Source organism: Petaurus breviceps, unplaced genomic scaffold (genome assembly GCF_028583685.1).
Source record: "Petaurus breviceps papuanus isolate PSGF00001 unplaced genomic scaffold, PetGlider_PUasm1.0 138, whole genome shotgun sequence".
Classification (NCBI taxonomy): domain Eukaryota; kingdom Metazoa; phylum Chordata; class Mammalia; order Diprotodontia; family Petauridae; genus Petaurus; species Petaurus breviceps.
The window spans coordinates 221,784-246,903 of record NW_027185694.1 but is presented as its reverse complement, the minus strand read 5'-3'; the positions used below and the strand labels follow the sequence as shown (position 1 = coordinate 246,903).

General features: G+C 33.3%; 1 protein-coding gene across 3 annotated transcripts in view; it reads right to left on the bottom strand.

Annotated features, from left to right (window-relative positions):
- AGTPBP1 (ATP/GTP binding carboxypeptidase 1) overlaps nucleotides 1–25,120 on the bottom strand; it is a 238,964-nt gene that overhangs the window by 70,744 nt on the left and 143,100 nt on the right. For all 3 annotated transcript variants that reach the window (XM_069105050.1, XM_069105046.1, XM_069105052.1), the window contains 7 exons: nucleotides 23,759–23,846; nucleotides 18,828–18,972; nucleotides 9,981–10,134; nucleotides 8,708–8,888; nucleotides 7,165–7,294; nucleotides 5,597–5,728; nucleotides 2,671–2,847 (listed from right to left, as the gene is read on the bottom strand). In XM_069105050.1, the coding sequence (XP_068961151.1) occupies nucleotides 2,671–2,847; nucleotides 5,597–5,728; nucleotides 7,165–7,294; nucleotides 8,708–8,888; nucleotides 9,981–10,134; nucleotides 18,828–18,972; nucleotides 23,759–23,846 (1,007 nt within the window). The remainder of the gene's footprint in view (nucleotides 1–2,670; nucleotides 2,848–5,596; nucleotides 5,729–7,164; nucleotides 7,295–8,707; nucleotides 8,889–9,980; nucleotides 10,135–18,827; nucleotides 18,973–23,758; nucleotides 23,847–25,120) is intronic.

The following is a 25,120-nucleotide window of genomic DNA, read 5'->3' as shown; positions in this document are numbered from 1 at the left end:
TCATAACAATGATTTATGAAGAGCATAATTCCACTAAACCTATAGCCTAAAAGGTCCCTCACCATTATTTTGAGGTAGCTAGAAAGATGAATATCACAAAATGGGAAAACTGGGCACTGCCAACAAAAAGTTTTTTCAACATAATATACTGTTCATTAAAGTCTCCTTTCGACTGGCCCAAATAGTGTGAGTCCCCTCACAAAATCTTTGCATGCTTCCTAGTTTATTACAGTTTAAGATTCAGTCTGGTTCCATCAACACTTAACATTTTTAGATATATACTATAAAATTTTATTTTTTAATCTTATCCAATGAGGCTATTAGGCTTTTCATAAGTGCACATTTGTAATAATCTTTTATCTTAAGCTTACAAAAATGTCTGAATAGTAGATCCATTATCCCTTTTCCCTGTGGAGAAAAAGGCTCAGTAAAATAATTTATATAATATGCTATGATCTTTCAGAAACAAAGCAAGGAATATAAATATCCAGGTTTCCTAATTATTCATCAAATATCCTATTTGCTACATATAAAATTTTCATATTTATATATTTGAAGTGACTTTGAACTTTTAAAAATTGCTTCTGTCATGTATCTTAAATATCTCTTAATTTTTAAATGATGTTACTTTTAATGGGAAATTATAGCAATCAGAAAACCTGCAATGTGCAGGATTATCACAGTAAGACAACTGTGATGATAGTGGTAAGCAATTTATAATTTAAAAAAAAGCCTTAATACATCAAATACACTAAGATCTAGGTAGTTGGCTAATAATGTGTATATGACTACAATAATATATAACTATTAATATGCATTACCATTCATAGTAACCTACTACAAATATGTTTATATTATACTATGATATAGAGAGATCAAGAGGCAACATAATAGAATGGAAAGAACTCTTGATTGAGTCAAGAGTCTTGGATTCTAGTTCCTGATCTGCCATTAAGCTCCCATTCAAGAAAGTATGAGTCTCACTGAAAAATATTTACATGCCTTCAAGTTTATTACAGACTGACAATGATTATTTTGGCTTCATTAAAACAACATTTTTAGACTTATGCACAAGAATTATGAAACCATGGAAGTTATCTTAACTCCTCCATTAGCATATTTCTTCATCTAAAAGATGAGGGAATTAGACCTGATTTCTAAGGTGACTTCAGTTCTGAAATACTATGATTTTATCCATAATTCTATTTCTATATCTATTATATGAATACAGTTTTTTAAAAGTTTCCATTGAAAATATACCATTTACCTGGAAATCAATCTGGCAGAAATATGGCCTAGACCAAAATTTTATACCATATTCTAAAATAAATTTAAAATGTATCTGTGACTTAAATATCAGAGATTATGCCACTAAAAAATAGGGGAGGGGGGGGAATCTTGCTATCAGGTTTTTCAGAAATTGGTTTGGTGTTAAAGATATAAAAGTCATTAAGAGAAATACATGTCTAAATCATTAATATTATGAGAAATACAAAGCAAAACAACTCTGATGTTGACAAATTGACAAAAATAACAAAAGATGTAAATAATCGATGCTGGCAAGGTTGTAGAGGGTGAGACAAACTATTGCTAGTGGAACTGTGAATTAACATAAAATAGAAAGTCATTTGGAATTAAGCAAATCATTAGATTTACAAGATTCCATTGCTAGGTATGTGCCCCAAGGAGGTCATTGATAAAAAGACATCATATACACCAAAATATTTATAGGATCACTTTTTTCTATTAGCAAAGAGCTGGAAACAAAGTATATGCCCACCAATGGATGTATTGATAAATAAAATGTGGTACCATTCATGTAATGGAATATTACTGTGCTGTAAGAAACAATGATAATGATGAACAGAGAGAAGCATGGAAAGGTTAATATGAATCGGTATAGAGTGAAGCAGAATTAGAAAATAATACATACAGTGATTACAACAATGTGAATAAAAAAACAACCATCACAAAACGAACTAAAATAAATATGAAAAATTACAAAGAAAAACCTTGGTCCCAAAGAAGAGATGTGAGAAGACTACTTCTCCCATTTCTGTGTAAGAGGTGAGGGTCCACCAGAGTGGAATACTACATATATTTTCTGATTTTTCATTACATTGATCAATTTTGTTGATTTTTTTCACTTTTCTCTTCTTTTTAAAAAATGTCTTTTAAGTCTTAAAGATTATTCTCCGAGAAGGAAAAGAGGAGGAATGCAATGGAAATTTAGCTGCTATACAAACAAAAAATATCAATAAAGTTTATATAAAAAGAGAAGAAAATTCACTACAAGTTACTAATTACCAACTAGAAGTGAGCCCTAAAACACTTACCCCAAATCACAAATTTAAAGGAACTGAGGCAATAATGGAACTACAAGGAAAGACAAGAATTTATTTCATTTCACCCTAAAGGCAGAACTATATTCACAGATTCATTAGCTTTATCTGGATTTATCACCAATGTTCCATATATTCTTTGTGTTTGGGGAAAAAAATGAATTGATATTTAAGAACAGATCTTGCTGACACTTAAAAAGTGCTACTATACAATATCAAACACATGATTTGCTTTGAGAAAATCCCCCCAAACAGTGATCTTCTCCCTGGTCTGTCGTCAATGGAGAGCTCTCAGTGAGGAAGCTCTGATTCTGCCAGAAGGACTCACCTTGTACTTTCCTTGGTCACAGCCGCACAATGTGCTCTCCATGGTGTAGCTTCTCTGTACTCCTATTTCCCTCCACACGACAACACGGGCTGTCGATTGCTTGGATTTTTCTACTACAAAGCTGCAGCTGCTCATGCAGAATGCTGGGGCAGTATGGCTTAATATCTTCGGCAAAGTCTGAGAGAGAAAATCAGTGGAATTTTAAAAAATTAAATGAAATCATAATGATTAGTCTAGTTCCTACATGCCCCATAATTCCTCCACTGCCCCACTAAAAATTCTAAATTTTCTGCACAAAATACTCAGAAGCTTCTCAAATAATAACAGCTTAAATTTATATAGTCATCTAAAAATTCTTTTCTCCTAACAATCCAATAAGGCAGGAGATTCAAGGTGTTACTTTACCAGTTTTACCCATGGTCACAGAGCTTGTACATAGCAGAGCCAAATCTCGAAGACAGGTGTTCAGACTCTGAATCCAAAGTTCTTACTAGGATTTCTCCTGCTGCTTTTCAAATTGTGGTTTTGGTAAACTATTGTGACCTCAATATTAGGAATTCAAGAGACAAGGTTTCTATTTCAAACCAGTACATAACTTAACAGACGTGATGTTAAATATCAAAGCATTGTACTTTAAGTGGTCATTTTTAACTTGAGTTTCACTGGATTCCACATTTCCTAGGAAAATAATATTGCTACATAAGGTAAAGAATTAGTCTACACTACTAATTACAGAAAAATTAAAGAAATTCACCTTTCAGAATAGGTCAGTCAAAAACTAATATAGTTCACTTTTCATCTTTACTACCCTTAAAACAAAATTAAGTAATTAAAATCAGGACAAAAGCCTGTACTAATGAAAGATTTCCACTTCCTGGTTTGCAATATTTATTTTACAAGTCACCCAATTATTCCCTCGTGATTCTTCATTTTATCTGAGTTCTATTTGCTGCATAGGCCCTGGCAACAACAAGAATGGAGATATGGATGACATGTTGATATATACAGCTAATCAATCATAATATTTATTCCGATAACAGACTAATTGCTAGGGAAAAGGGGAAAGCAGAGCCAAAGGAAGAATAATGGCTCAGAATAGGTGAGGAGTACCAACAAGTTCCTTTTTTCAGAAATATCTTCCCAATACTTCTTGGCAATTATATATTTAATTCAATTCAACAAACATTTATTTAGCATCTACTACGTATAAGATACTTTACTAGTCACTGGGGAATCAAAGGAAAAAAAAATGAAACTTTTTCTACCCTTAAATGGTTTACATTCTATTGGTAAGAGATAATATAAACACCTAAGTAAATAAAAAGCATGTACAAGGTAATTTCAAGAAGGCAAAAGTACTACCTGTTGACTGGGAGAGGATGTCGGGGAAGGCCTCATATAAGAAATAGCATCTGAGTTTTGCTTTATTTTACCTTTTTTGTACTAGGACCCTTGGACAATCTTGTGAAGCTTACAGACTCCTCAGAATAACAGTTTCAAATGCTTAAGATAAAATACATAAGCTTACAAAGGAAAAAATTACATATTGAAATAAGTAATTTTTTCCCATCCAAGTTCATGTACACCTTGAAATCTACATACACAAAAGGGTCTGTGGACCCCTGATTAAGAGTTCCTAATTTAAAGGACACTTAGAATTCTATAAGGCTGCAGTGAGGAATAAATGCATTCCAGCACATATAAAGGCAGAGACAGGATATGTCCTATACACATGGAACTGTGAGCTGCAGAGTTCAATTAGAAAGGAGAGGATCAAGGCAAACAACATGAAATAAGACTAGAAATATAGGTGGTAACCAGATTATGGAGGATCTTCAATGCCAGACTGAGGGCTGTGACCACAAAAATCTAGTTCACTTAACAAAGACTTACTAAGCAACTATTACACATAACACAGGATGGAGGTAATAACAAAACACTCAATTCCCAATGAATGGTGATAGGAGCCTGATGCCTTCCTCAGACACATAAAACCAGAAACTTAAAACTTTTTTGAACACATAAAACAAAAAGTACACCATACAGAACAAGTATGTTATTTCTAGAGTTCAATAAGAATTTATGTGTTCCTGAATAATAAATTATATTCCTTTAAATTTCTGAATTTATTTGTCCCTAGAAATGATTTGTTTTGTTTGTTTCATAAGACTGAACAACTACATGCTAAATCGGCAAGGTATAGAGCAGAACAAAGAAGATGAAAATATTTCCTGCTGGGAAGCCTGGGCAACAGTGGACCCTTAGATAACTGGGAATCATAACTCCAAAGTGAATCTTCATGAAAAAGAGTCAATGGACCTGAAATAACATGACCAGAAGATGAGAGTTGACTTTTATCAAGGTGACTCTTTATGGGAAATCTAGAAATCTGGAACATAAGTTTGCACATGTTACCAATGTTAAGTATCAATGTTAAGGGTTGGCATTTTTGTTTACTAGCTATACTGTTATTCTAAACCACACCATCAGATATCCATCACTTCTATTTTATTCTTCAATCTATTTTAAAAATCTTTACTGAGTAGTTATTTACATGCATAGCATTACTTGATCCTTCTTGAATGATTCCTATTTTGCTCATTTTCTTTTTTGTTTGTTTGTTTGTTTGCTTTTTGGAGGGGGGAAGGCAGGGCAATTGGGGTGAAGTGACTTGCCCAAGGTCACACAGCTAGTAAGTGCTAAGTGTCTAAGGCTGGATTTGAACTCAGGTCCTCCTGACTCCAGGGTCAGTGCTCTATTCACTGTGCTACCTAGCTGCCCCCATTTGCTCATTTTCTAGGGGAGAGAAGGAGGTAAGGATGGAGGGGCTGAAAAAAAGAAGAAGAAAGAAAGGGAAAGGAAGAAAAGGAATGAGGTTATAGGCTCTTCTGCAAAGCAGAGAAGACATGAACTTTATAGAACTCACCCTGTATCCCATATCTTCAACCACATCACAAGAGGCAGCATTATCATTAGTATGCCACACAGTCTCCTTGATGCTGCATCCATACATAAATACATTTTTCTTTCGAGAGTGACCATGATAATCACAGTAAACCTACAAGTGACAATATTATATTCAGATCATTTTAAAGTTCAGATTTTAAACATTATCAAAATACAGGTAAGTATCCTCAAACCTGTTCTGGAACTATATTTCTAAGCCTCTTAACCTCATTAGAGCTACAATTTAACACAAAGTAAAACCATTTCAGGAAGTAACACCCAGGCTTGAGAAGACTTAACCTCTGGTAAAATCGATGCCTGCTAATATTCTGCAGGCCAAACCACAGGTTCTACTGATTAATTTTTTGACCTGTAATATAGCTACCTAACATTTTTCTTTTTTCCAATTCTATTACAATTTTGGTTTGCAAAATGCAACTCAAAAGGTTAACGGAGTTTTAATTAGTGAGAAATTTCAGAAGTCTGACATTGAAAAATAATTATAAAAATTCTAACAGTATTTTTAAAATGAAAAAGTAGAGAAGGGATTTACAAGTTGATGGTGTATCCTTATGTGAAGCTTTTCTATCTTTTCCAGAAGTAGCTTAAACAATCTAAACTTAAATAAACTGGAAATTTGTAATGAAAGTCGAAAGGCAGACATACGCAAAAGACAAGAAACACATGCACATACGTGCGCATGCAGACACACACAAACACACAAGCATTCAAGCAGTCCAATATAGTCTCACAATACACATGCACTATCCTGGTGATGGCTCTTCTGGAAGTTTTAACAAACTGAGTACTGATCAGAAATTTATTAATTTGTATGCATGAGGCTACTTAGCACAAATGTAATAATGATTCTATTTGGGAAATTTAATATTTTAAGAATTTAAATAATATATACAATGATGCTCAAATAAGGAATCAAACACCCTGAAGTACAGAAATTCATAACCAAGTCTTTAAAATTTCTAGAACAAGTAAAAGTTGGAAGTATAAATGGAAGTAAAAAGTAAAGGTCCATTAATTGTCAAATATGAATAAAACCACAAACACTGCTTTTTAATTAAATTGTAAGAAAACACAGAAGTACAAAATTATCTAATTAAGATATGATTAAATATTTATAGAATAGTAGGATCACAAATTCAGAAAGAGAAAGGAAATCTTCCTATTCACATCTTTCATTTTATAGATGAGGAAAACTAAGGTTTATAAAGATTTTACAAAGAGCTGTAGTGTTTTCATTTTTTTATTATCTAAGGATGTCAATGTATTTATTAAAATCAATGAAATCATTTCTAAGTCATTACTTATGGGGAAATGACCTAACATTTATTAAGCACTTATAATTAGCAAAATAACATAAAATTATTAGATGTGTTTCTTTTATCATGTTTTCTTTATATATCTAAACACACCACAGTTCCCTGCACACAGTAGGTACTTAATAAATGTATCATGATTTTAAAATATTACTCTGGATTTATATATTCATCTCCTTGACTAACCAGCCTAAAAACAAGAGCTCACACTTACCAGAGGTAAACGTTTGATTGCAGCCATATACTGCAGCAAACCTTTAGCATGGTAAATTGTAGGGTGCAAATCTGGGTTTGGACTTTGCCATTGACGGTTCAAATCTTCTCCACTTAAAGAACAACGGTGACTATACAAACATGAACACAAAGAAAGAAAGCAATTTGTTACCAAAACCATTACTTAATCCATATAAAAATATTTCTAATTTAAATCTGTGGTTACTTTTACTAAGTAATTCAAATGTACATAGCTGTCTAATTCAGAAGAAATATATAAAATTCTAACTCACTATAGTGAGATATCTTAAGTCAGAATTTATCCACTTTTCAAAAATTAATATATGTTCTAACTGTATTCAAAATAACCTCATAATTAAGATTTTAGTTAGGTTCTTGGCTCTGAGCCTTTCTCTCCAAGTATATGAAATAAGAACAATACCTACCACCCTGTTGCTCCTTAGGGTTGGAACAAGGATCAAATGATATAATATATACAAAATAATTTTGTAGTATGTAAATATGATATAAAAGCATTATTAGAATAACAGCTATTCTAATTTTCTATTAGGTACAAATAATTAAGGAAGGCAGCAGAGTTATTAAACAAATAATTAGAGATGGCTTACAAACCATAAACAGGATTATAATTCATGAGTAGGCTAATTATTTCTCCCTACAACTAGGCTATCAGCCACAATTCCATAATACTAAAAAATATGAAAAATATTCAGGTTGTTTTTACATTGGAAAAATTAGCTATGGTCTACCTACCTACCAACCTACCAATTCACTCTGAAATGAAAACAGAGAAAGGTCATGGCAACAAATTCATCAATTAGAAAAAAAAAAACTCTCATTACTATATCTACAAATAACTGTAAATTCCTACCTCTCAAAACCACTTTTAGAAAGAGTTTAGAAAGAATTCTCTTTTAAAATTCCAAACCTAGAATTTAGTAACTGCTATCCCTTAATGCTGGAAACAATTTACCAGTATGGTTATACTCAGGCAATGGAAACAATCTCCAAGAGAGATTCTACAACTTGAGACAAACAGGTATTCTTCTCTTGAAATTAAAAAAAAAGGAAAAACTATGGATGTATTTTTCCTAAAGCAACAAACTGTGTCATCTAGAAAACAACAAAACCACTGCCTGAGTAAGATAAAAGCCTCCATGTGTAGTATATTGTACATTAAATAACAATTAGAGAATTCTAGTCTCATAGGTAATAAATCAAATGAGGAAGTTGGCCTGGATGTTCTTGCTATGTTCAGACAACACAATGTCTTGTTTCGAAGAATGGAGTACCTCAATAAATCTGATAATCAAAATCACCAGGCATATTTTCATTCAGAATTATAACAAAAATCATATAACTAATTTAAAATTAATCTGAAATATTTCTATATGAAAACTTGCTTTATTTTGGGATAAAAACTGATGTGCTTATTTTCCAAATTAACTTGAATATTGACATATCAACAAATCTTAAAGATCATTACTAATAGTAAGATTTTTATAGTAGTAGTTTTAACTTACTTTCCATTAATGACACCATCAGGGTTTAGCATAGGGACAATTTTAAAAATATAGGATTCACGCAAGCTCTGAGCAGTAGGGTTATTGCTCATAAGATATTCCAAAGTTCCTTTCATAACCCAGCTTGAATTAGTTTCTCCAGGATGTACTCGAGCAGATAAGAAAATATAAGGGCGATTTCCTAAATATAAAGGTCACGTTAAAACAAACAGTTAAAAGTTTAAAATAATAATATTATTGTTACATGGTTTTGGAAACTTATCTACTTAACTATAGGCCTGAATATAAAATGACATAATAAAAGAAATCATTACTGATTAAATAATTCACTTATTATTGGACTTTTAATTTTATAATATTTGATGTAATACCATCTTATAAATAAGCAATTGTTGGGGTAAACTTAAATTATTATAATTTTTTTAAATCTATCATTCTCAATAAGGATAAAGGGACCAGTAAGAAGTATATATTTATATCCCTGCTTTATAGGCTTTAAGGTTAAAGGCCTATCAAATTTCAATATTTAATTTTCAGACTACTATATTTTTGCATTGTTTTGGCAGGTAATCCTATAAAAGAACTTAGCTCATATTCCCATAACTTCACCCCATATCAAAGTCACCATATAAATGAAAGTCTCTTCATTTTTTTTCCTTTGTGCAGAGGAAACTGTCACTTTGAGACATTCTCAAGGTAGTCTGAACAGAGAATACATGGGTGTGTGAGTATGCGTGCATATGTGTGCTATCACCATAGGATCACAGATCTAGAACTGGAAGGGCCCTCAAGTCCATAGCTTTCATCACGGAGATAAGGAAACTGAAGCATCAGAAGAGTAACTGACTTTCCCCAAGTCACACAGGGAGTAAGTAGTACAGACAGGGTTGTTTAATCTCAGGTCCCCTTCCTCCAGGATGAGTATTTTTTTAATTTACCATGTGGACTCCCCTCTCATTTATCAACTTCTCCATCAAAATTATATACAGAAAAAGAGGACATTAAAAAATGAAACATTTTTAAACTCTTAAGATATTTGAGGAATAGTTGAAGGTAGGCATCTAATTGTGCTACCATAATTGACAGGTTTCTTAATATAAGCTATTACATTTAAACACCAAAAGTCCTACTTAATTAATTCCTCAAACAATATAAAGGCATGTTATACTTTAAATGTAATTAGTTTAGTATTTCCTTAATTTTTAAGGGAAAGACTGTAGCCAAAACAACTAGGAAACATATCTGTGTTTTGTATAAAGTAATTTATACTTACTAAATTGACAGATATTTTCATAATAATTAGACTCTGGCATAGCAGTTATAGTCAATAAAGGACAGCTGTTTCCAGACAGAGTTTCACATAACACATCTTGTCGGAAATAGATTTGCTGAGGATTGTGTGATGATTCCAATTTTTGAAGATGCATCTTGATAAAAAAAAATGTTTAAAAAGTACAGCACAAAGTCCTTTGTAAATCTCCCGTTCACGGAAATTAAAGCATTCAATATTCTATATCACTATAAGTGGATGGCAACATAGTAACTTTATAATTTCACAAATGAGAATTTAACACTTCCTACTTCTACAGATATGAAACTCAATTCTTTATAAATAAAAATTTCCCTTAAGAACATTCTTTCAGTAGACAAGTCATGTTCAACATACATAATCATTCTACTCTGGAAACAAAATCACTTTCCTCAAAACATCTTTGACAGTCCAATCACTTGTATTATCTGAGCCTTGCTATCTCAATAAATTATTTCAGCTGGCTAGTACATAAAAATTAATGAAACATGAATTTTTACTTTATGAAACCATGAAGACATTTTAAAACTCTCAAAATAACTATGGAATAAACCTGGGACTAACATTCTCACCCACAATAATTTCTAAATGTAAAAATAAGTTTTTTGTTTGTTTTGGTTTGTTTGGGGAGAATTTGGAGACCTGTAGTTTCATTAGTATAGGAAGCACATAGGAAAGAATAAGGAAATGCCACTAAAGCAGATTGGTACTTTTCTTGGAAGTTATTGTCTTAAAGAGTTGCCTGAAAAAAAAAGAGTGGTCAACCAGGAGTCATACAGTCAGGAAACAATAAATATTCAATAGCTTTTGCTTTAGGGAAATTTATAGTTAGATAGAGGAGTTAGTACATACTTGAGTCCTAATGTGATACCTCATCACAGCTTGGAGGTAACAGCAAATTACAGCTATCTCAGCAGAGCACATTTAGTTCTGTTATAACACAGCATATACTTTCCTAAAAATTATCTTACTATGAAAAATTACATCCTAAAAACCACAGGGCTTGTGGGAAAATGGAGTTAAGGACACAACACTTCAAGTAACAGATGTTTCTTTTATTTTTTTCAGTGTTGTCTCTAATGGTCTAAAATGGGGGGTCCTTAAGGCCTGTTGCTTGAGATCATACATTCTCTTATTTCTTCAAAAAGACTTTATTATTTCAAGCTTCTCATCAATACTTAAAAGGTTTCCTTTTGTAGAACTGCTTGACATTTTTGAAGATATTTGGGATATTAAAGGAGTGTCTTTTTTTCATGTAGAAAAGTTAACAAATGTAAAAGAAGAGTAAAACACAACCACATCGGGAAAAACACATGGTGAACAGGAGCAGCTAGGAGAGATGTTTGAGGTTGTGCATCTTGTTATTCCTACATGGCTCAGTTCAGCTGAGTACAGTCTTCTGCATTCACTTAAATGTTTCTTGGGGATGGAATCACACATAAGGAAAGATGAAGTTCACATCTGCCCAAATTGTTCCCTAACATATGAATCTTTTTTTTTTTAAACAATTGGGGTTAAGTAACTTGCTCAAGGTTACACGGCCAGTGTGGTGCTGGTGTGGTGCTAAGCAGCAGAGCCGGAATTCGATTCCAGATCATCCCAACACTGGGGCCAGTGCTTTTACTCACTGAGCCACCTGGCCGCTCCCCTAATATATGAATCTTGATAGAACAAATTTGCACTTTCAAAACAAGTATTATGGAAGAATTGCCTGAACAAATTTTGGCAGGATCTGACATTCTAGAAGATTTTTAGTATAGTCCTAGCAACAGACTCAGTCAGCTTTCTGAGGACTGGCCTCAGCACCTGTGAACTAGCCCCTTGGCAATCAATCCTTTGGCCATGGCAACCAACGAAATAAAGAAAAATACAAAATCATCCTCATTCTTATGTAACCTCCTCTTGTTTCTATAGTAATGGTGGTAGGGTGATGAAAAGGTGAAGACAAGGTGCTAAGCATCACACATTTTCAGACTACAAACTTAAACTTAGCTACTGGGGCATTAAATGTGAGATTCTCTCCAGTGACTTGACTACACATAAAAATGGAATAACCGAATTAACTTGACCTCCTCACTAAAAATGAAAACAAAAGGAAGTTGTAGCTAACCGGAAAAATGGCTCACAGTTTCTTGTTAGAGATGAGAATGAAAGACTTGGCAAAGTTCATCTTATCATGCATCCAGGGTTAACAAGGAACATCATTTTATAGGGGCTTATGTTAATCTTGCTGTCCATGCTCATGATAAACATTTGTAAAAATAACACTGGGAAAATAACTGGTTTATGTGCCAACATCTATTGCAGAGGATGAGGAAGTAGAGAAACTTTACAAAAAATTTTATTTTTTTAAAGCAAATTAAATCAAGACATATTTTGATCTTTGTAGTGACTTTAATGAAAAGGTAGGTGTGGTGGAGGAAAAAAAAGTTGGAAAATTCAAAAGTAAGAAAGTCAGAGATTGAACAGACCACACAGAAGCCTCATCTATATATCACGAATACTTTCTCCAAGAAAAAAGATGGAAATAGTGAGCAACAAGTAATACAATAAAAAGTAAAATTCATTATGTTTTAGTAGACAGGAAACATTACTTATGAGGGAGTCATTCCTAAGTTGGCTATCTGCTTATTTTCAGGCCACTTACTTATCAGAGAAAAAGCCAAGATTAATTCAAAACTAATAAAAAAAACAAAGATGAGAAAAATATATGATACCCATTTAACAATTCCAATCTGACTTATTCAATTGATATTGAAAATGATAGGTGGATGGAAGACTAGCCATCAGCACCAATTATAACTATTCCCTAAGGAAGTTTAAATGATATAAATCAACAAAAAGTCTACAAACTAACTTGTTTGGCAATCACTTGATCTCCTTACCAAGAAGAAAGATAAAGCATACAAAGCCAACACTGGAGAAGAATATAATCTTGTTTATAAAATCATATGAATAAGCATGATGGAAAATTATGAGCAATATCAGCTCATAAAATAATAAGAAGCAGAAGAAGAAAAAAATGTTTAATCTTGACAAGAGAACCAACTACACAACGTAATCCTAAGGGCATTGAAGGGTGCAAATGGAAGGATAAGAAACAAAAAATTAAAAAAGGAAAAAATCTGTAAACATTTTAACAACTAGCTTCACCTTCAAAGACATTTGGAATCTAACATACCAGCTCTAGAGGTATAGCATTAGGAAGTAGAAGTGACACTGGTAAAAAATAAAATTGGGAAAAAACACATAAACTAGACTGAATTACACAAAAGAGGTCAAAGCTGGAAGTGACTTCATTTTGAGGGTGTTCCAGATGGCTGAAAATGGAAAGGCTAACAAAGGGATGAGGAAAAAAAATGTTGAACTTTATTATTCCCCCCCAAAAAAAAGTGACCAAGAGATTATAAATAACTACTGACTTAAAAAAAAAACCTGAGAAGGTGGAGTCAAGATGGCAGAATAAAGGCGGGGACTTGCCTGAAGTGTCTCCCAAACCCCTTCTAAATTCAGAAGAAATAAAATGGTAAGGGGATGGGAGGGGGGAGAGGACAAAAGAGGAATCGCTAGAGGAAAGGGTGAGGGAACAAGTTAAAGGGGGCTACACAAGGGTGTTTAGATTTATGGGAATGGGAGGATAGAGGAGGGATGCTTTAAGGGAGGGAGGCTAAGTAATAGAAGGGCTAAAGTGGGCAGAAGTAAAGCAGAGGGATAGGAAACGAGATATGCACAAACATAAAAGCAAAGATCAGAATTTATATATGCATGTGTAAATCTGTGTATCTGAAGTGTGTATATGTATGTCTGTGTGAATGTGTATATCTATATAGAAATATAGCTGCACTTAATTGTAGCCTTCGGGGGAGAAGGGAGAGGAGGGCAGAGGAAGGGTGAAAAAAAAACAAAGTAAAAAATGCACAGCAAAGAAGGAAAAAAACTTATATGGAAGCAAAGAAAAGATGGACAGCTCACAATACAACATGCAGTATTTATCATATAAGCTTTCTTGAAATAAAAATTTATCATTACATATTTTGAATCATCTCATGTACACATGACAAGCTTTTTTTTTCTTTTCTTTTGTATTTAAGTTTATGATATTTTTTTTTCTTTTCTCTATTCTGTATTTGTGTTCTGGTGTTTGAATCTAAAGTAAATTTAAAAAAAAAATTATTAAGGAAAATTGCCTTGATATTCTAGAACCAGAGTTGCAAAGTGATGCAAAAGTGAAATGTACAGTGTACAAGGTAATAGCAATATTGTAAGATGATCAGTTGTGAATGACTTAGCTATTCTCAGCAATAAAATGATCCAAGCCAACTCTGAAGGACTTAAGATAATGGAAACTGAACAAACCCACCAATCACCTCCTGAAAGAAATTCCAAAATGAAAACTCCCAGGAATATTATAGTCAAATTTCAGAGTTCCTAAGTCAAGGAGAAAATACTGCAGGCAGCCAGAAATAAACAACTGAAGTACTGTAGAGCCACAGACAAAATAACACAAGATTTAGCAGCTTCTACATTAAAGGATCAGAGGGCTTGGAATATGATATTCTAGAGGGCAAAGGACCTAAGATTATAACCAAGAATCATCTACCCGGGAAAACTGAATATAATCCTTCCGGGAAAAAATGGAAATTCAATGAGATAGAGAACGTTCAAGCATTTCTGATGAAAAGACCAAAGGTGAATAGAAAATCTGACATTCAAATACTAGATCCAAGAGAAGCATAAAAAGGTAAAAGAAATCATAAGGGACTTAATAATTTTAAATTGTTCCACATGGATAGATGATATTTGTAATTCATAAGACCTTTCTCATTAATAGGGTAGTCAGAAGGAGTATATATAGACAGAGGGCATAGGTATGAGTTGAATGTGAAAGGACAATATCTAAAAAATAAAATTAAGAGGAATACAATGGGAGAAAGAGAAAGGAAGAGGTAGAACAGGGTGATTATCTCGCATAAAAGAGGCAAGAAAAAGTTTTTACAGAGGAGGAGAAGGGAGGGAAGTGAGGAGGAGTAAATGAATCTTACTCCCATCAGAATTGACGCAAAGAAGGAATAACATACATACACAATTGAGTATAGAAATCTATCTTATCCTACAGTAAAGAAGGAAGGGAAGGGGATAGGGGCGATGTGATAGAAGGGAGGGCAGATTGGGGGAGGGGTAGTCAGAAGCAAAAACACTTTTAGGGAGGGACAAGGAGAAAGGAGGGAGAGAAGACAATAAAGTGGGTGGATAGGATGAAGGGAAATACAGCTAACAATAGTAACCATGAAAAAAATTTTGAATCAAGTTTCTCTGATAAGGGCCTCATTTCTCAAATATATAGAGAACTGAGTCAAATTTATAAAAATGAGAGCCATTCCCAATTGATAAATGATCAAAAGATCATTTTTCAGATGAAATAAAGTCATCTATAGCCATATTAAAAAAAAAACAATTCTGAGGTACTACTGTGTACCTATTAGATTGGCTAATAGGACAGAAAAGGTAAATGACAAATGTTGGAGGGAACATGGGAAATATGAGACCTTAATGCATTGTTGGTGGAGCTGTGAATTGATTCAACCATTCTGTAGAGAAATGTGGAACTACGCCCAAAGATGACAAAACCACACAATATCCTCTGATTAGCAATACCACTGCTAAGTTATATCCCAAAAGAGATAAAAAAAAAAAAAGAAAAGGACTTATACATACAAAAATATTTATAGCAGTTCTTTTCTGGGAGCAAAGAATTAGAAATTGAAGGGATGGATGTCCATCAACTGTGAAATGGCTGCACAAGTTGTATGTGATTATGATGGAATACTATTGTACTATAAGAAAAGATGAGCAGAATGTACTCAGAAAAACCTGGAAAGACTTGCAAAGTGAAATGTACAGTGTACAAGGTAACAGCAATATTGTAAGATGATCAGTTGTGAATGACTTAGCTATTATCAGCAATAAAATGATCCAAGGCAACTCTGAAGGACTTAAGATGAAAAATGCTACATCCATCCCCAGAGAAAGAATTGATGGTGTCTGATTACAGACTGAAGCATACTTTTTTTACTTCTTTTTCTTCATTTTTTTTTGGTCTGTGTTTTCTTTCACAACATGACTATATGTTTTTCATGACTATACATATATAATTTATATCAAATTACTTGTCTTCTCAATGTAGGGAGGTGGGGAGGGAGAAAGGGAGAGAATTTGGAACTCAAAAGTTTTTTTAATGTTAATTTTTTTGCATGTAACTATGGGAAAATAAAATACTAAATAAATTTTAAAATAAAAAAAACTACTGACCTATTATATCTAATTTCCCATCTCTGTAAAAATTTTGAAAATAATATACATAAGAATTGAGATCATCCTTGAAAAAGGTATGAGAAAAGGACACAACAGCTTTCACAAATTATATTTTACAGATCATATATTTAGACTTATACAATTGACTGAAAGATATAGAAAATACAAGATCCTGCTGTACATATTGCCTGTTGACTACAAAAAGCATTTGCTTCAAGAGGGCAAAATGCTACTTTAAAAATTCTTTAAAAAATGTGTATCCCCTGAATATGTCAAAATCATTCAAGATTCCTTGAAAGGAATAATAACTTATAGAACTGTTAAATGACCCAAATTGAAAATAATCTAAAAAATAATAAAGCTTATGGTGGATATAATTTGTCTTCAACTCATCATAAAAAAAGAAATGAGTAGAAGAAGCATAAAAAATGTTATCAGAGAAATGTATAACTGGAAAATAAAAGGTAGGCCACTCGTGTAACAAAAGTGAGGAATAACAGACCAGCACTTATGTGATCCACAGGTATCCATATGTCAAGAAATCTAAAGAAAGGCTAAAATTTGATGGATGGACCCCCTGTAAAAGATTTACAGAAGGATGCATAGGTGTGGTGACTGCAATCTGCGCCAGTGGAAGAGGTATCTATATCAATGAGATTACAGATCCATAAAAGTATAGAAGAAATAGATATACTTGGATAACTATAATAAAATGAAGAATGTGACAGTGAAAAAAATCATGGTAGTTCAAAAGAGGGACATTTCAATTTGTATGGATAAATTAAGAAAAGCTTCATAAAATAGAATTACATTTGAGCCTTAAAAAATGGGTAAGAATTAGAAAGGTAGAATTTGGGGTGGCAACAAGAGGAAATGTATGCATTCCAGACAGAGGTAATGTATAATCAAACCCATGGAAGTAGGAAGGCATGAAATGAGTTGGTAAAATGGAGCAATTGTGATAGTAATGGAATGTGGAGATTCCCCTGTATTGGGCTTGGTTTTCAAATTGATTGTATTAAAACCCAGAGCTTGTTAATCCCACCTGTGGGATGGACTTTTTGATGTGAAAAGAAAGTCCTGAATTGGGAGGAGCTGGTGATGTAGATTTGGAGAGACACGAGAGAGAGGCGGAAGATCTTTTTGGAAGCAGCACCTCGTAGAGAGAGAGAGACTAAGAGAATTGCTGGTGGCCGCTTTGAATTGCCCTGGACTTTTGAGACCTGCCCCCTGAGCTGCCAAGGACTGAGGAGACATGGCTGTTTTGCTGGTACTTTGTCTGTCTGTTTTGATGTTATTTTGCCAGATTTGTCCACTGGTGAAAGACTGTCCTTTTGTTGAAGAAGTCCTGGAACCTGGCTGTTCGCTAAGAAGGCCTGCGACTGTCCTGCAGACAGAGAGTGAATACTGTCCACTGGTGAGGGACAGTACTGTTGTTGCAGGGGTCTGGAGACTGTCCTGCAGACAGAGTGAATACTGTCCACTGGTGAGGGACAGTGCTGTTGTTGCAGGGGTCTGGGAGCCTTTCTGTTGGTTCAGAAGCCCTGAAGAAGGATTTTCTTGTTGTATGTTTACAGAAATCCTGGGAGAGGGCTTTGCTAATGTGTTCAGGGGTTCTAGGACTGTTCTACAGACAGAGGATAAATTCATGAAGGGACTGGCAATGTATCTTGTGGCTTTGCTAAGCCTTGTCTCCCCAGGAACTAAGATTGCTGAGAACTTGCCTCGTGTCAAGATGAAGAAAAGACCTCCATTTGGGTATTAAGTGCTGTGTTTAAACTTGATGTAACTCTGGGGTAGATTCAATTGTGATCCAGGGGTGGGGAACTTTTGACCTTATGTTTGGAAACTAATCTGCATTTGAGAAGAGGGGCTTTGTGGTGGACTTAATTAAGGTATAGCCTAGGGGTGGAGAAGTATTTAGAACGGAGACTTTGTAATTGATTGAATGATTGGAAGATCCTGGGGTGGGGTAGTACTTGGAGATTATTTAATCACACTTAGTAAATGCTGTATTTTGAATGATGTCATGTTTTGATCTTCTCTGTTCTTGGTTTGTTACTGAATAAAATAGAGAGCACCTATGCTGGTATTTTTAACCTGGGAAGTTGCCTTCTTTTGGCATTACATTACAGCACTGTAAATTCCTACATAGGGTATATGAAAAGGAATAGTGGAAAATAAGAAAAAGGAAGGTTGGATCAAACTATGGAGAACTTTGACTACCTGGCTAAAATATTGATTATACTGATTATTTTTTATAAAAGAAACAAAATAATTGTATTATTTCCCAATACCCTTAATTCCTTTCTTTTTTCCCCACCAAAGAGTATAAACCTTTGTCAAATATTCAGCTAACTCTGTAAGTTCTGGTTTGTTCCTAATTCATTAAGATGAGTAATTAAAATAAAATATTATATTTCTGTGAAAACCAATATTTAGTTACATGTCATTTGTGTAATTAGTCATAAATATAATGTAATTCACAGATTAGTTCACCTGTAAAGTTGAGTATGTATATGGATAATGATAAGCAAAATAACAAACGTCATCCTTATGTGGGAAAGTGACTGTGAACGTAATTGTATAATAGGATTTTCCCTTTTGCCCACCAGCAGCAACCGAACTTCTAGAGAAATGATTTCTGCAAGAGAAAAGCACAAAAAAGTTTATTCATTTATCTAAAATTGATTATATACTGAAACATTATGAAAAATGTCTTAGATCACTCTACTGGAGCCATCTTAGTCGAAAAAAGAATTTCTCACTTTGACTTAAGTACTTTATAAGGTAAATTCAGTACAGAGGACAACAGTCTATACACATTAAATATTTCTAGACTGTATCAGCATGAATTTTCATGTCAGTACTTTCTAGATTTATTCATCTTTACATTTATTAGCAGTAAATAATGTTTCCTTAATAAGTGTGTTTATTCTTTCATCACAAATTTTTCCTCGGGCTCCAAATGCTCATTTGTCAACTTATTCTTCAAAATCGCAAAAGCAACTTTTCTTTTAAAATAACTTTTATATACTTCTAGAGACTGAAAGATCAAAGGCAATGATTGCCGGGATATTCTAAAATAGAGTAACATGAGGTAGTAAACACAGCACTGAGCTTAGAATAGGGAGATTAGCTTTGATTCCTAGTTCTTATGACTTAATAGGGAACCAACAGCCAGTCCCAACTTTTGAGATTCATATTCCTCATCTTAAAAATGGAGAAAATAAGATGTGTATTACTATCTGAGAGGATAACTGTGATGGGAAAATAATTTTAAGTGCTAAATGTGAGTTGTTATCATTATTATCTTTTGACTCAATGAGGTGAAGAGAAAACTCTTGCAGGTCTTACTAAGGTGGAATGGCTCCAAATATAAGACCAGTAATGGACTATATATATATCAACCACTGAAAAACCTAGCTAAGTACAAAGAAATTTGCTTCCAGACTAGTCAAAGAATTTTTTCAGTCATAGCAACGAGAAAGTTCATCCTTTAGTATGTCTTTTACATAGAGGGTTTGGGAATTTAAGTTAGTGGAATACTGTATCAATAAAACCATGGATCTGGGGTGGCAAGGTGGCGCAGTGAGTAAAGCGCCAGCCCCGGAGTCAGGAGGACCCGAGTTCGGTTCGGGCATCAGACACTTAACACCCACACAAAAAGACTAGTCCTGTAACCTTGGGCAAGTTACTTAACCCCAATTGCCCTTTAAAAAAAAATAAAGCAAAAAAATAAAAAATAAAAAAATAATAAAAGCATGGATCCCTGAAATGTTTTAATATTATCTTTAAAATTCATACCACTATTTCTTCTAAGCACTTATCACATTTCTTCTAAACATCACTATAATAATTTCACATTGGTTTCCAACTTTATTTATCCAAAAAGGACCTATTGATATTTAAATCATTTTTCGATTTAGAAACAAATGATAATATATTCCAAGTTCCCCTGAAGTTTATATTGACAGGCTCATAATGTCATAGATTTAGAGATGGAAAAGACCAAAGAATCAATCTAGCCTAAACCCCTTACTCTACAAACAAGAAAACTGAGGCTCAAAGAGGTTCAGTAACTTGGCCATGAACACACAGATAGTAAATGTCAAAAGTCTTCTGGAAGACAAGTGGAACACTTTATCCACTATACTGTTTGTTAAAGAGTCAGTATGTAGAGAAAGTTAAACAATGTAAGCAAAACAGAGTAAAACTTCAGCAAATTAAAATCCAGAATTTTGGAACCCTTTCACTCCCAGGACAACTACAAACATAGAAGTAATTCACTTTCAAAAGAAGGTTATTATCTGACAGAGCCAGATAGAAATAATCAAGGTGGTAAGTGCCAAGTAACAAATAGGAAAGGAACAACAAAGGACACTTTTTATGAATATGCATTTTAATGGCAGAAAACTTCATCCTCCAGGACACAGAGATACATATTTTGTTGGCTGACAAATAAAACCAACAGAAGATGCACTTTCCAAATAAAGATAGGACACAATTTTCAAAACTTGCCTAGAGTATACGAATACCCTATTCCAGCTCTGGTATGGGGAATTTCTTCTTTTTTCACCTTCTTCTTGCTCCTAGTAATACTTTATCAATTTAATCTATAGACCAAGTTGCTGATCCATCACAAAGATACCAAAATGAAAACTCCCAGGAATACTATATTCAAATGCCAGAGCTCCCAGGTCAAGAAGAAAATACTGCAAGCGGCCAGAAAGAAACAATTCAAATATCACAAAGCCACAGTCAGGATCACATAACATTTAGGAGTTTCTACACTGAAGGATAAGAGTGCTCAGATTATGATATTCTGGGAGGCAAGGGAGTTAAGATTACAAACAAAAATCACTTACCAAGCAAAACTGAGTTTTGAGAAGGAACAAAACTCCTTCAGGGAGAAAAAATGGACATTTAATGAAATAGAGGACTTTCAAGAACTGAACAGAAAATTTGACTTTCAAATACAAGACTCAAGAGAAGCATAAAAAGGTAAGCAGGAAAGAGAAATCATAAGGGATTCGATAAGGTCAAACGTTTTACATTCCTACATGGGAAGATGATACTTGTAAATAAGAACTTTATCATTATTAGGTCAGTTAGAAGGAGTATACCTAAACAGAGAGCATGGGTGTGAGTTGACTATGATGGGATGATATATAAAAAAAATTAAGGGGTAAGAAAGAAGGATACACTGAGAGAAGAGGAAAGGTCGAGGTAAAATGGGGTCAATTATCTCATGTAAAAGCTTATACAGAAGGGTGAAGAAGGGATAGGGCAGAGCAGACAACACTCAAACCTTACTTTCATCAAAATTCACTCAGAGGGAATAACATACACAATCAGATGAGTATAGAAATCTATTTTATCCTACTGGGAAATAGAAGGGGAAGGAAATGAGGGGGGGAACTAATAGAAGAAAGGATAGACTAGGAGAGGTGGAGGTCAGAAACAAAACACTTGTGAGGAGGAACAGGGTGAAAGGAGAGACAGAGAAGGATAAGCAGGGGAAAACAGGATAGAGGGAAATACACAGTAATCATAACTGCGAAAAAAATTTTATAGCAAATTTCTCTAATAAAGGCCTCATTTCTCATATGTAGAAAAATGAGTGAAATTTATAATACAAGTTATTCCCCAAATGGTAACAGTCAAGAGATATGAACAAGTAGTTTTCAGAAGAAATCAAAACTATCTATAGTCACATGAAAAAAAAAAATACTCTAATTCAATACTGATGAGAGAAATGAAAATTAAAACAACTCTGAAGTACCACCTTACAAATCTATCAAACTGGCTAATAAGACAGAAAAGAACAATGACAAATGTTGAAGGGGATATGTGAAAACTGGAACACTACAGCTCTCTTAGTGGAGTTGTGAACTGATACAACCATTCTGGAAAACAATTTGGAATTATGCCCCCCAAAAAATACCCATATAAAATCATACATACCCTTTGGCCTAGCAATGCTACTACTAGATCTGTATCCCAAAAGATTTCTCTTTTTTTAAAAAAAGGAAAAGGACCTATATGTACAAAAATTTTATAATAGCTCTTTTTGTGGTGGTAAAGAATAGGAAATTAAGGGGATGCCCATCAACTGGGGAATGACTAAACAATTATTGGTACATGATTGTGATGAAACAGTAATGTGCGATAAGAAATAATGAGCAAGATTATTTCAGAAAAACCTGGAAAGAGTTACGTAAACTGATGCAAAGTGAAGTAAGCAGAACCAGGAGAACATTTGTACACCATAACAGCAATATTATACAATGACCAAATGATGAAAAATACTATCCACCTCCATAAAAAGAAGTGATGGAGTCTGAATACAGATCAAAGCATACTTTTTAAATTTTATTTTTCTTGGAGGTTGTTTTGGTCTGTTTTCTTTCACAACATGACTAATATAGAAATATGTTTTGCATGACTGCACATGATAACGTATAACAAACTGCTTGCTTTCTCAATGAGAAGAGAAGGGAAGGAAAAATAATTTGGAAATCAAAATTTTAAAAAACAAACGTTAAAAGTTGTTTTTACATGTAATTTGAAAAAATATTTAATAAAAAAGAAGAGAAAATGAGAAGGAGAGGAGACAAAGAACTCTGGAAGGGATAGAAATGACAAAATTTGCTATCTGGTTATATCATAGGATCACAGATTATAAATTCAGAGTTCAAAGGGATTTCAGAGGACATCAAGTCCAAATCCCTCATTTTAGAGATGAGGAAACAAAGGCTCAGAGCCTAAAAGACTTTCCCAAGGTCACACAAACAGTAAGTGTCAGTTCAGGTCTTCCTGATTCCAAGTCTATCACCCTATTCTCTATGCTGCTTAAGAAAACTGGATAAAAGAGAAGAATCAAAGATAAACCCAATTTAATACTATAAGATGATATACAAGGTCAGGATTGAAAGTAAAAATTATTCAGAAGAAGGAATACCACAAGATCTCTTAAGTGAATATAATTGTAAATAGGATCAGAGTAAATTGAAAGCTGCTTAACATTTGAATGCTTAATAATACATACAATTACAACTGTTGAATGACAAAATAATTAAAATGTCAAATATTTTAAAAAGTCCAAATCTTTCCAAAACAGAAATATGAAATAAATGCAAGATAAATTTGTGAACACCACAGAGAGAAGAATTAAATGTAATTGTATCATAGTACCAAAGCATTACAAAATACTTCTTGAATTCTTCATCTCAGCTCTTACAGTTTCCTGATAAAAAAGTATCTTAAACTATGGTGAGTTAAAAGGAATGAGTACTCAGATGTACCTCAGAAAACATTTAGTAATTCATACATTTATGTTGAAAGAGAATCAAGTTTTTTTTTCCTTTAATCTCATTAGGTAGTAAAGGAAAACATTAATTCAACAATTTCACTCTTAGAATACTTACTTATAGTAACAAATATCAGTACCTACACGAATCCACCATGGTCTGGCATGTAATGCTTCCTGGACTGAGTACATAAGGGGTTGCATACCTTCAAAGAAAGAGAGGAAAACCAAATATTAAGGAGAAAACACTACAAAATTCATAGTCAGGAAACATTAGTTTCACATTTAAAAAATGTAAATAATGAAGGGAAGACAATTATATTTCTATTTTACTTTAAAACAAACATATTAACATCATGACATTTTTATTAAATGATATATATAAAATGTTTCTGAAGATAGACACTCAGAGGAAGTAAAAATGTAAAAGAGTGATATTTTAAAGTAAACCACTTTGATATATCATGTATTAACAAACTATCAGATGAATAGTGGAGAAAATTTTCACCACAATGAGTCCTTTCTATAATAACAGATGATAATCCAAATCACAAATTCTAATCACAGCTTTTTAAAAGTTTTCCCCCCAATTCTGAATCCAACAAATTGAAATTCAGTAAACATATCTTGAGTTATAAGTATCTAAGTAAGAAAATGATGTGCCAACAAATAATAAACTACACTGAAAAGAGTCATAATTTGGGGGCTCCAGATATAATTGATGGTTAAGAAAAATAGGTTGCCTTAGCATACTTTAGCCATCAGAGATGAAGTAGATGTTTGTAGTTTGTTTAATCTGCTAAATATGGAGCATAGAAGGAACAAACCTAGTCATTATCCAAAGAATACTCTTATATATATAATTATACAAATATAGCAAAAGTTTAGAATAATGACACAGAAAGTAACATTGAATTAAAATAATAAAAACACAGTGGCATTTAGCACTTTTTCCAAATGAAGAATCAAAAAGAAATGTACCCTTAATTATATTTCACAATATAGTAAGAATAATTTCATGGTAAAATAGCTATTTTGCATAATGCTAATCTCTGGGTGTCAAAGTCTTAAATTATGAGATGCTAATAAAAAAGCCTACTTATTTTAAAATATTATCTATATTGTTCCTGCAAAATTGAGATATTTTTACATTTTCCTTATAAAAAGATCCTCACAGCAAAGACAAATCAAATTTATTCAATTCTTGCTAATTCCTCTTTTAAAAAACGTTTTATGGTTGAAAAGAATAATATGTAGGAGCTAACTAGAAATGAATGGGAAATTCCTTAAATAACACAATCTTTGAGGATAATTTTAAAAAAAACTATATTGTCTCTTTAAGATTGATTTTTTTGCAACTCTCTTATTTCTTTTTTTTTCTTTTTATTTGCTTTTTGGAGGAGGGAAAGCAGGGCAATTGGGCTTAAGTGACTTGCCCAAGGTCACACGGCTAGTAAGTGTTAAGTGTCTGAGGCCGAAT